The 11,299-nt window shown below is 47.7% G+C and overlaps 2 protein-coding genes across 3 annotated transcripts in view; one reads left to right on the plus strand and one right to left on the minus strand.

The window, feature by feature from the left end:
* Window positions 1–4,974, minus strand: part of Zwilch (zwilch kinetochore protein) — a 30,923-nt gene extending 25,949 nt beyond the window's left edge. For both annotated transcript variants that reach the window (XM_005393698.2, XM_005393697.2), the window contains exons 1-3: window positions 4,707–4,974; window positions 1,652–1,703; window positions 448–543 (exon numbers count right to left, since the gene is read on the minus strand). In XM_005393698.2, the coding sequence (XP_005393755.1) occupies window positions 448–543; window positions 1,652–1,703; window positions 4,707–4,759 (201 nt within the window). In that variant the 5' untranslated portion in view covers window positions 4,760–4,974. The remainder of the gene's footprint in view (window positions 1–447; window positions 544–1,651; window positions 1,704–4,706) is intronic.
* Window positions 4,975–5,209: 235 nt separating this feature from the next.
* Window positions 5,210–10,062, plus strand: Rpl4 (ribosomal protein L4). The gene is made up of 10 exons (XM_005393700.1): window positions 5,210–5,306; window positions 6,460–6,631; window positions 6,826–6,932; window positions 7,259–7,397; window positions 7,706–7,830; window positions 8,088–8,217; window positions 8,496–8,652; window positions 9,383–9,466; window positions 9,566–9,686; window positions 9,772–10,062. The coding sequence occupies exons 1-10, from the start codon at window positions 5,304–5,306 to the stop codon at window positions 9,976–9,978; spliced, it is 1,245 nt and encodes a 414-aa protein (XP_005393757.1). The 5' UTR covers window positions 5,210–5,303; the 3' UTR covers window positions 9,979–10,062.
* The last annotated feature ends 1,237 nt before the right edge of the window (window positions 10,063–11,299 follow it).

Here is an 11,299-nt window from a genome sequence, read left to right on the forward strand (position 1 = left end):
TTATATCTATGGGTCACATTATATTTCTATAGCTGGGTGTGGTGGTGCACGCCTGTAATCCCAGCACTTGGGAGGGTGAGGCAGGAGGATCGTTGCGAGTTTGAGACCAGCCTGGGCTACAAAGTGAGCTCGAGGCCAGCCTGAACTGCAGAGTGAGACCCTGTCTCAAAAAGACAATACATAAACAAATAAATAAATAAAAAGAAACACATTATATTTCTACAGAACAGCAGCGTACTTATTCTTAAAAGACTGAGTATCCATTTTCACTAATGCAGTAAAAAATGTATGTGCTTAAGATTATTCCCAAAGTACCAAGCGCTGGACTAGCAAGCGCAAGGTTACGAGTTTGATTCCCAGTACCAAAAAAAAAAAAAAGATTATTCCCAAAGGAATAATATTTGGTTACCAAGAAGTAAACGACCACAAAACCCAAGCACTGCTTACCACTTTTTCCAGGACGAAGACCAAGTCATTTTCACTTAGAATATTTTTAATAGGGTTTGGTTGACCCTTGCTGATCAGCTGCACTTGAACATCAGCCTGTTAAAAACAAATGCCAGGCAGTGTCATACAAACACAGAAATATTTTTCATGTTTAGAAAATCTAGTAGAAAAAAAACAAAGAAAATCTAGTAGCGTACATGTCTTTCTACTCATTTTGTGTGTGTATGTGTGTGTGTCTGTGTGTTTGAGACAGGGTCTCGCTATGTGTGTGTTTGACACAAGGTCTCGCTATGCAGTTGAGGCTGGCCTTGAGCTCACTTTGTAGCCCAAGTTGGCCTCGAACTCACAACGATCCTCCTGCCTCAGCCTCCCAAGTGCTGGGACTACAGATGTGCGCCACCACACCTAGCTCTACTCATTTTTGAGGCCTGCCGACATGTACCGCGCCCTGGACAGCATCCCACGCCGCGGTCCTCACCCATCATTGCATAGTTACCTGCTGCGCTCCCTGCCGCTAGTATTCTACTGACACTGCCCTTGCTGCTGATTGTACAATGACATTTTAAAACTTTAACCTATCAGTCTACAGAAACTGTACTTTATTTTATTAAACCCAAAACACATTTACTTTAGAAAGACATAAAAACAGATAGTTTTTTTTTAAAAGAAGTTTTTAAAAAACTACCATAATTCTATTGCTGAGGATAATCACTACTGTTATTAGCCTGGTTGGCTTATAATGCTACCAGATCTCTTTGGAAGGCATACAAACAAATCTCTTTAAAATTTTAATTAGTACGCTTGCAATACATGACCTACGCGTACCTAACACATAACATCTCGGTTCTATTCATGCCTCCTCCTCCTCCTTTCCCTCTCCGCCACCTCCTGTTATCTCTGCCTTTACTCTTTATTTATATGTGGGTTTCCCATATATGAGAAACCATGTGGTATTTAAGTGTGTGCGTCTGATTTCTTTCCCTTATTATGGTCTCAACATAGACATTTTCCTACAAATGACTCATTTATCCCTTATAGCCTCAGCTTTCCGACGGTTGAGATTGGAGATGTATTTGTCAAAATCTGTAGACCTGCACCCTAAAAGGGCACCATTTAATGTGTAAGTTCACTTTAATACACCTGATTTAAAACCCCTCCATTTTAGGACTGGGTTATATTTTAAAACCAAATAAACTGTTCATACCTCATAGATAAATGGGTCTTTACAGATTCCTTTCTTTTCCTCATTAAATTCCCTGAAACACAGAACCGCATCGTTACTTAAACTCACAGGTTAACCAGCACTTCCTCTCTGCATAGTATGAACAGAAAAAGAAAAGGCACACTAGTAATGGAGCTCCGAAGGCACAGGTGGGAAAAGGGCAGAAATTAGGTTAAGAAGAGAAAAACAAAACAAAACAAAACAAAAAACTTATGGCAGAGATTAATACACTGCTGCTCACAATTGGGTGCAAGCATTATTTACTTATTTGGAGACAGGGTCTTGCTATGCAGTTCAGGTTGGCCTTGAACTCACTTTGCAGCCCAGGCTGGCTTTGAACTTGCAGCGATCCTCCTGCCTCAGCCTCCCAAGTGCAAGTGCTGGAATTACAGGTGCACCACCACACCCAGTTACATCCTTTAGAAGCAACAGGAAATTAGGTTGCTTATCTGTACTCTTCTGTCTTTTCAAACACATCACCAATTAATATTAAAATATAATCTGCCCCATGACCTTAAGTAAAAACGACTGCCTTCTGATCTGCCTCTGAGTCAGTGGGTAAGCACTAAGAAGTTACTTAAGAGTTTCAGGCCTTACACTTCTATAACTAAATTTGAAGCATCAGCTGGGGATATAGCTCAGCAGCCCAGAGCCTGCCTGGCAAGTGCAAGGTCCTGAGTTCGAATACCGGTACCAAAAAAAATTGGAAGCACTTACCTGAATTTTATGAGCTACTACTAAAAACAATCAGTAAATTTTATGATGTTGAATATTTCCTTTTAACAATGTAAGCAAGAGCCAGAGGCACAGTGGTACATGCCTGTAATCCCAGCACTTGGGAGGCTGAAGCAGGAGGATTGCCTCAAGTTAGAGGCCAGCCCGAGCTACATAGCAAGTTTAAGGACAGCCTGAGCTGCCTGTCTCAAAAGAAAAAAGTAAGCAAAACACTCCAGGACGTCATTTAATATTTATCATTTAAGAAAATTTTAAGAGATTCTGAAGCATGTGAAATAACTCATTAATATATAAAATGCAATATAAAAACACATAACCAGCCTGATCTACACTCTGAAAAAAAAAAGAATCTCTAATGACCGAAGGAGCCCAGTACAACTGTTTGAGGACAGTGTCTATGTCTGCTTGGTCTGCCACCTGACTGGCCAGCCAAACTACGAACAGGAGTGCACACCTGCGACTGATTCACTCATGCAAGCAGCACAAGACTGTGACTTACTCTTCCAAGATGTCTGCGTTCTATATAGAACTCAAGGATGTTACTTAATCAGGCCAGGCACTGTTGGGAGCTACTGAGGATATCAAACAGAAGCAGTCTTGACTGAGTCCAAGGAGGAAAACAACAGTTAGAGTCAGAGACAAGCACTGGGCAGGAAGCTGGGAGAGCTCCAGGGCTTGGCCTTCACTCAGCAAGTCCAGAAAAACTTCATGTAAGATTCTCAGTGACAAACATCTCTGCGGCTGCAAGGTGGTGAGGGTAGTAACGGGGCATCCAGGGTGACAGCTGTGAATAATCTACAGTGCTTCAGAGGGCTGAGAACCCGGGCGGTGAGCCAGCACAGGAGGGCTGAGAAGGAATGTGCGGCAGTGGAAAGAAAGGAAATTGGGGTCTTGGATGTGCAAATCTGAACTCAGAGACAGAGCTGAGGAGGAGCAGGCGAGGAGGAAAGATTAATCCAGTCTTGTGCAACTGACTCTGAGGTTCCGTGGGAAGCTTCGGGTGCTCACCAGTGGAAAGAAAGCCTAATAACACCATGAAATAACTGGGAACTAGAGGGAGTCTAGACAAAGTCAAGGGCCAGGGATTTAGCTCAGCAGCGCAGCGCCTGCCTGGCAAGTGTGAGGTCCTGAGTTCGAATCCCAGTACAAAAAAAAAGAGAGACAAAGTCGAATTAATAGCGGTCTGATTGAACAAAATAACCATGCGATGAAAAATTAAACAGTTGACAATGAGCACCAGGACAGTCCCAGGACTCAGGAGGCCAAGGCAGGATTGAAATTTGAGGCCAGCCTGGGCTACAGAGCTGAAGCGGAGAGATAAGAGTTTGAGGGGAGGGAATCAGGAGCCCTCCGCACTGGTGTGGCCGGGTGTAGGTCCCCTTTTCTAAGGTTTTGGCATCATTTTGCTAACCCAACAAGAGGCTCCTGTAAAGCCTGAAGTTGAGGGCCCTGGGGGAAGATGGGAAGATTTCTCAGAGTGACACTGGCCTGTGACGGGGAGGGCAGGGTGGAGAGTGGTCTGACAGTGCTAGGGACAGAACAGACGCCAGACATTTGCTGAAGGACTAGAACGCCAAGGCCGGGTCCCTGGAGGATCACCAACCCAAAGGTCTCATGCGATTGGCGGGATTTTCTTGCCCACGAGTAAACTATTCACGCCTCTCTAAGGAGCGTCTTCGCTCTGTCTAAAGTTACAATTAATGGTACATTTCCCGGCTTCCTATAGGATCAGCTCTAAGTCAGACTTTCCTGCTTGTCACCCCATAGGGTGAACTCAACGTGGCTGAGATGTGGTCGTTTCTGTGTGGAAACCTCCTAGACACAAGAGTCCCTTTGTCGCCAAGTGTGGCGGCACACTCCTGTAATCCCAGCACTCAGGAGGCTGAGGCAGGAGGATCGCCGCGAGCTCGAGGCCAGCCTGGGCTACATAACAAGACCCTGTCTCCAAAATCCAAAACAAAACAATGAGAAGAGGAACACCAAGGATTTACAGGTGGAGAAGCCAGAAAGACATCTAGATCGCCCACCCTGGCAGGGGCCTCTACTGATGACCAGTGTATACATCTGCAGATGCACATGGCACACGTGTCACCTGGCACCTAGGTGATAACGCTGTCGCTCTCCCCGAAGCCTCCGCCAGGTCCCCTGATCCGAGCAGAGCCGCCCCGTCTCCAACTCCCAGACCAGGAGAGCTGGCAAAGCACCACTCCTCGGGGCGTGGCAAAAGACCTGGGCCGGGGGCCGGGGCATCCAGAGGGGCAAGATCCCTAGACCCCGGGCGACAGTAGGGAGGACAACTCACTGCCGGAGGCGAGCGTAAAACTCCTCAGTCGCTCGGTTCGTTCGCGCCCACATCCCTGCCCGGCCTCAGCAGAGTCGGGAACCGCCAAACTGAATTGCGCGCTCGGACGCTGACGTCAGAGGCCGTGACGCCGTCCGCCGGAACTACTTTCACAGAGAACAAGTTCCGTTTGTCCGCAGAGTTAAACTTTTTTGTGAGCGCACACAGTTATGTTTCCTGTTCCAATGGTTTTCCACTCTCATCGGGGGAAAAAAGTTAAAATAAATACAAAGGATGCGGGGACAGATAACTCTTCTCGCGAGATTTGGCCACTCCCCTTGCGGATTAGTCCGCGAAAAAGAGTCCCTCCGTTTTAAGCACTCCTAGCAGCGCTGTAGAAAAGAAATAGCGTGGTTTTTCCCCCATAAAGAAATAATGCTACATTATTTGTTTTTAGAGAGTCGTAGGGAGTTATTTCTTGTCTCTGAGTAGGTTCTGAGGCGTGGCTAGGCGGGGGGATGAGGGGGAAGGATACATATAGGGTGGGAGTGCTGGACACTTCCTTTTCCTGTGGGAGCCGCCGGGTCGGGAGGAGCGTGGCCTTCTCCTCTCCCCGCCATGGTGAGTGTCCCGCTGTTTAGCTGGGCTTGTCCGAGACCTCGGGGCTCGTAGGGAAGGTTTGAGGGTTCAGGGCACAGAGTCGGAAAGCAGGGACGCGAGCAGGCGGCGTAGATGAGCGCCGTGGGCGTCTGCTGCCGGCGGAGAGCCGGCTCGTGGGAAGCTGCGGCAGCCATTTTAGACGCAACGTGGGTGTCCGCGGCCGGCCGCCTGGCAGCGCTCGGAGGAGCCGGGGGCCTCTGACCGCGACCCGCGGGATCCTGGCTGCCCGAGACCTTCGCACGCGTGGCTCTCCAGGAAACGGAACTCTCGGGGCTTAAGACCGAGTTGGAGAGGCTGCCCGGGCCCTGCGTGTTCGTGTGCTGTCCAGAAAAATACACTTTGGCCTTTGAAGCCAGAGTCTTCGTTGTGAAAAATGATCGTTAATACATTTCCCATGGAGGCTTGTCTGCCTAGCTTGGGATCGTTACTGCGAAAGCTTTCTGATGGTTTTCCCTTTAAAAAATTGTGCCACTGATTGTCTTCAGGGTGTGCCTGCCTTAGCCGGAGTCCAGGACGGCTGTTAGGCGTACGGCGGTGCTGTGCCCCGCGCTCACGTAGCTGTGCTCGCGCGTGGATCGGGGCTCGGTTGGATTAAATTAGTAGTAGCGTTGAGCTGTACCAAATGCTGAGGACGTGGGGAATTGGACAGGAGGCCGTGGCTCAGTTCTCAACAGTGATGAGAGAAAGTGGCCTAGAGTGATATATACATTCGAATGTATTATAAATATTTTCGATAGGATTCTGTTTGAAAATTATGTAGAGCCGGGCGTGGTGGCGCACGCCTGCAATCGCAGCACTCGGGAGGCTGAGGCAGGAGGGTTGTTATGAGTTCGAGGTCAGCCTGGGCTACAAAGTGAGCTCAAGGCCAGCCTGAACTGCATAGCGACACCCTGTCTCACGACAAGGAAAGTTACGTTGCAGGATTTCATATTCTGAGTGTAGGGGAGTTTATTGAGGAACTAATACAGACCTGCTAGTGTAATCTGTAATTTAGTCTTTGGTGCTTCACCTTTAAGCATCTGCCTAACAAAGCTGGGCTGTTGTGTAACTTGATGGTACCTGGAAGAGTTGCCTCTGATACTGTTCGTCAATACGTGTCTCTTTCTCTCTGAAGGCTTGTGCTCGTCCCCTAATATCGGTGTACTCCGAAAAGGGGGAGTCATCTGGCAAAAATGTCAACTTGCCTGCTGTGTTCAAGGCTCCCATTCGACCAGATATTGTGAACTTTGTTCACACCAACCTGCGTAAAAACAACAGGCAGCCCTATGCTGTCAGCGAATTAGCAGGTATGGATTTGCAGTTTTCTCTGGTTGCTCTTTTAAGGCCTGCTTTACAGCTGTGATGAAATGCTACTCCATTGGTCCGTGTTTCTGAACTACATGATTTTCTTGGATATTCTGATGCTGTCTGTTACCGGGCAGCAGTCATACATTGGTCCAACTACCTAGCTAAAAACCTTTTCATTTCTTCCCAATTTTAGGTCATCAGACCAGTGCCGAGTCTTGGGGAACTGGCAGAGCTGTGGCTCGAATTCCCAGAGTTCGAGGCGGTGGGACCCACCGTTCTGGCCAGGGTGCCTTTGGAAATGTATCCTTTGTTTCACTACCTGGACTGGTGGAACTTGGCAGGCTGGACCTCGCTTATTCACGTTAACGTATGCTGCAGTATCTGTGTGCATAATGCTAAGTGTCCTCACTACACACTGCTCTAGGCGGGTGTGGAATCAGTGTTTAAGGTCTTGACATAAGGAAGTTGGGCTTGCAATGATGTCGTAATTTGCGTCTTACTCTGTTCTCAGCGACAGTTGCCTGCTGTCAGTGAGCTGGTACAGAAGGTTGACGAAAATCATTACTGAGCAAGAGTTAACTTCAGTCCTGAGCTTTCCTAAGTGTGATTCTTAACTAAGGAAATAGATGTGTCGAGGAGGCCGCATGTTTGCACCAACCAAAACCTGGCGCCGCTGGCACCGCAGAGTGAACACAACGCAGAAGCGGTATGCCATCTGCTCCGCCTTGGCTGCCTCGGCCTTGCCAGCACTGGTCATGTCAAAAGGTTGGTGGTGCTTTTTGTCCTAAGCGGGTAACTGTTCATCCCAGTGTCCTGCTGTAAAGTGCACAGCACTTGCCCAGGGGTTTGGCCCACACGGATGATTTTCTTTTTTAACTTGCCTTGTGTTTCCTGTGGCATTTTAAACCATCAAAATGATGAGATTCCACTCATTGGTCCGTGTTTCTGAAACACATGATATTTGTGGAAATTCTGACTTGGCAAATTACATGTTTTGCTTTTGTGGGTTACACAAGTGTTAATTTTTCAAAAGTCTTTGGATAACCAGGTCAGTCTTCAATTGGCTTTGTCAGGTCATCGAATCGAGGAAGTTCCTGAACTCCCTTTGGTGGTGGAAGATAAAGTTGAAGGTTACAAGAAGACTAAGGAGGCGGTTTTGCTTCTGAAGAAACTTAAGGCTTGGAATGACATCAAAAAGGTAAGTTAATGTGTGTATTTACAGTTTTGTAGGTTGTAGCATATTGTCTAGTGAATAAGGACAAGGAAAGTGTATACACGGTCGATACACAGTTTTTCAGAATCTTTCCAACCTTGATTTGGTTGGCTTGGGAATGTGGAACTGGCAGATAGAGGGGGACAACTATAGCTCAGCAGTAGCATGCAATAGTGAGCTTTTGGACTGTGAAGCTTAACTGCAGAGATGAGCCCTTAACACTAAGGCTGCTGGCTTTGTAGGTCTACGCCTCTCAGCGAATGAGGGCTGGCAAGGGCAAGATGAGAAACCGCCGCCGAATCCAGCGCAAGGGACCTTGCATCATCTATAACGAAGACAACGGCATCATCAAGGCCTTCAGGAATATCCCGGGTAATTCACAGTGCATATGCGTGTTGCCTGTGTAGCACCCTCGGCCTCGATAATGATGAATTCCACTTCATGGTCCGTGTTTCTGAAATCAATGACTTGGTGGAAGTTCTGATACCTGGCTGAATGAATTGCTGCACTGTGGATTTTGAAATAAGTGAAGTGGAATCTTCACGCTTAGGACACTTTTCACATATCTTAAGTCGCACTTGAGGCATAAAGGTGACTTGTGATCCTTCTGTTCAAGTAACAGGTTTCCTCATTCTCCTTTCCTTTTACAGGCATTACTCTGCTTAATGTAAGCAAACTGAATATTTTGAAACTTGCTCCTGGTGGGCATGTGGGGCGTTTCTGCATTTGGACTGAAAGTGCTTTCCGGAAGTTAGATGAGCTGTACGGCACTTGGCGTAAAGCTGCTACCCTCAAGAGTCATTATAAGTGAGTGTTCTCATATTTATACACAGAGTGTAAGTGTTCGTTTAAACTGCACATGGACATTCAAGACTGCTTTGCATACTTTAAATACTGGATTATGTTTTACTTACATTTCTTTCTGTTTGTTTGTCTTTTTGAGACAGGGTCTCCTATGCAGTTCAAGCTGGCCTTGAGCTCACTTTGTAGCCCAGGCTGGCATCCAACTTGGAGTGATCCTCCTGCCTCAGCTTCCAGGGAGCTGGGGTTACAGGTGTGCACCACCACACCCAGCTAAGTCTTTGTACTTTAAAAGGCAGAAAGAATAGATGAATGGATTGCTTTAGTAGATTCTTTTTGTTTTCTCATAGCAGTCCTCCTGACACATCCTCCCAAGTGTTGGGATTACAAATGTGCTCTACATTTCTTTTATGCACACCATGCTGCAGCATGTTGTAAATATTAATGCAGCAACAACCAAAAAATGCCGGGTGTGGTGCCACAGGCCTGTACTCCCAGCACTCAGGAGGCTGAGGCAGGAGGATCATTGGTGAGTTCGAGGCCAGCCTGGGCTGCATAGTGAGACTCAGTCTCAAAAAGACAAAAAAAAAAAAAATGCAGTATTCAGTCCCTGTTTTATGAGAAATACTGGGGAAATTCTTTGAAGTTCTAAATGAGATGGTTAAAATCTAGGTTCATGTGCTTCAGTCAGCCCTGTGAGAAAGAATTCAGTATCCATTGTCAATCTCTCCTTCAGCCTGCCTATGCACAAGATGATGAACACAGACCTGAGCAGAATCTTGAAGAGTCCAGAGATCCAAAGAGCCCTCCGAGCACCACAGTAAAGTTTTGACATCTACTGTGTAATTTTTTTCACAAAATTATTTCAGGGATGTGTGTAATGTCAATCCAATGTTGGTGTATTGTCTACCTTTTATAGCAAGAAGATTCACCGTAGAGTCCTGAAGAAGAATCCTCTGAAGAACCTGAGGATCATGCTGAAGCTCAACCCATACGCGAAGACCATGCGCAGGAACACCATTCTTCGCCAGGCCAGGAATGTAGGTGTTTGTTTGCTTTTATTGTGATAGGGCAAAAAGATTTTTCTTCTAAAATTTTCTTAACTTTCTGCCTAATTTGTTGCAGCACAAAATCCGTGTGACGAAAGCAGCTGCGCGGGCAGCCAAGCTGGAGGAGAAGCAGGTCGCCAGCAAGAAGCCTGTGGAAGAGAAGAAAGGGAAGAAGGCTGCTGGTCCCAAAAAGCCCGTGAAGAAGCCTTTGGGGAAAAAGCCTGCAGCCACCAAGAAACCAGCAGAAAAGAAACCTGCTGAAGAGAAGAAGCCTGCTGCATAAACTCAAAATCTCTATCCCACTCAGGTGACGTAAATTTGGACAGCTTATTTTGAATAAAGACCTGGTCAAAGAGGCAGTGAGAAACATGGCTGTTGTGTGAATCTCCATTAGAACATTTTCTAACTTCCACTTTGTTCTCTTTCAGTCCCAGCCTAAGCAGATCTCACTCAGGACCTGCGTGTCCCAACCTCCCAAATGGCTGGGGTGGCCACATGCTACCGCATCTGGCCTGATTCCAACCTTTAATTTGCCCCATCCCGCACTTGTGGTACAAAATGGAATCTTAGATGGTGTTTCTTTGTGTGCTGGGAATCAAACTCGGGACCTTGCACTTGCCTGGCAGGTGCTTGTGCTGCTGAGCTATATATCCCTGGCCCTGGAACCTTAAATGTATACTCCGTTTGAATGGAAGAGGCCTTTCCCAAACACCAGCTCCAAGAAACTTATGGAAATAACTCGGTAAAACGCAGAGGTTCAAATATAAGCCCGTGAGAGAGTGCGGTTTTATACTGGCTGTGACCTCAGGAGGGCGCGGTTGCGCGGTAGTCCGCAAGTGCCGTGGAAATGCCCCGCATGATGGCACCAGCTGGAGGTCTTCCCGCATCTAGAGCAGAGCTATGGTCCCGGAGCAGTTTTCAGATACTTCAGTTAGGACGTGTTCCCTTAAGTTGTCCTATGCCTCTTACTCTAGTCTCGGGGATCTTCCACCCACAATCCGCGCTCGCTTTGCTGCGCATCGTTGGCAGACGAAGGAGGGGTCCCGGTCCGGTGGCGAGGTCTTGGTTCTCGAGCGAGGACGCGCAGTGCAAAGCGCGGGTCCCTCTAAAGCCTACCGGTCTTGCTCTTCAGAGCAAGCAGGACTGGGAAGCGGAAATGGTGAAAGGCCGAGAGGAGTCCTTGTCTGTCAGGCCCCCGGGTTTTCTGTCATCAAACCTCCGCAGGCTTTGTGAATCAAAACCAGCTACTTCATCGGCAGTGGGGCGGGCAGGTACTGCGCCAGTCTCCTGCACTGAGCCCCGTTGTCTCCAAGAGGAGACGGCTGTCAGGTCCTGTGCTTTGGCTGACATCACTTCCGTGGCCAGACGTTTTGCCACGTGGAAAGTGGACCCTTCGCAAGCCCTTGCAGAAATACCGAGCAACACGGCTGCGGGTATAGCTCAGAGGCATAAGAGCCTGCCTGGCAAGCACAAGGTCCTGAGTAAAATGCCCAGTACCAAAAAAAAAAAAACCGAGCAGCACCACGCGCCAGACGAAAGCACTTCCGCTTCCGCCAACAGGCCGCGAGGCCTGCCCCTCGTGTTTCCGGGAGGCGGGGTTGGTT

Source organism: Chinchilla lanigera, unplaced genomic scaffold, assembly GCF_000276665.1.
Source record: "Chinchilla lanigera isolate Chin_1 unplaced genomic scaffold, ChiLan1.0 scaffold00049, whole genome shotgun sequence".
Taxonomy (NCBI): Eukaryota; Metazoa; Chordata; class Mammalia; order Rodentia; family Chinchillidae; genus Chinchilla; species Chinchilla lanigera.

Coding starts and splice junctions, on each gene's coding strand:
- Rpl4 (XM_005393700.1), top strand. Junction 6,933..7,258: donor GCCAGGGTGCCTTTGGAAAT/GTATCCTTTGTT, acceptor CTAAGGAAATAG/ATGTGTCGAGGAGGCCGCAT. Junction 8,218..8,495: donor GGCCTTCAGGAATATCCCGG/GTAATTCACAGT, acceptor TTCCTTTTACAG/GCATTACTCTGCTTAATGTA.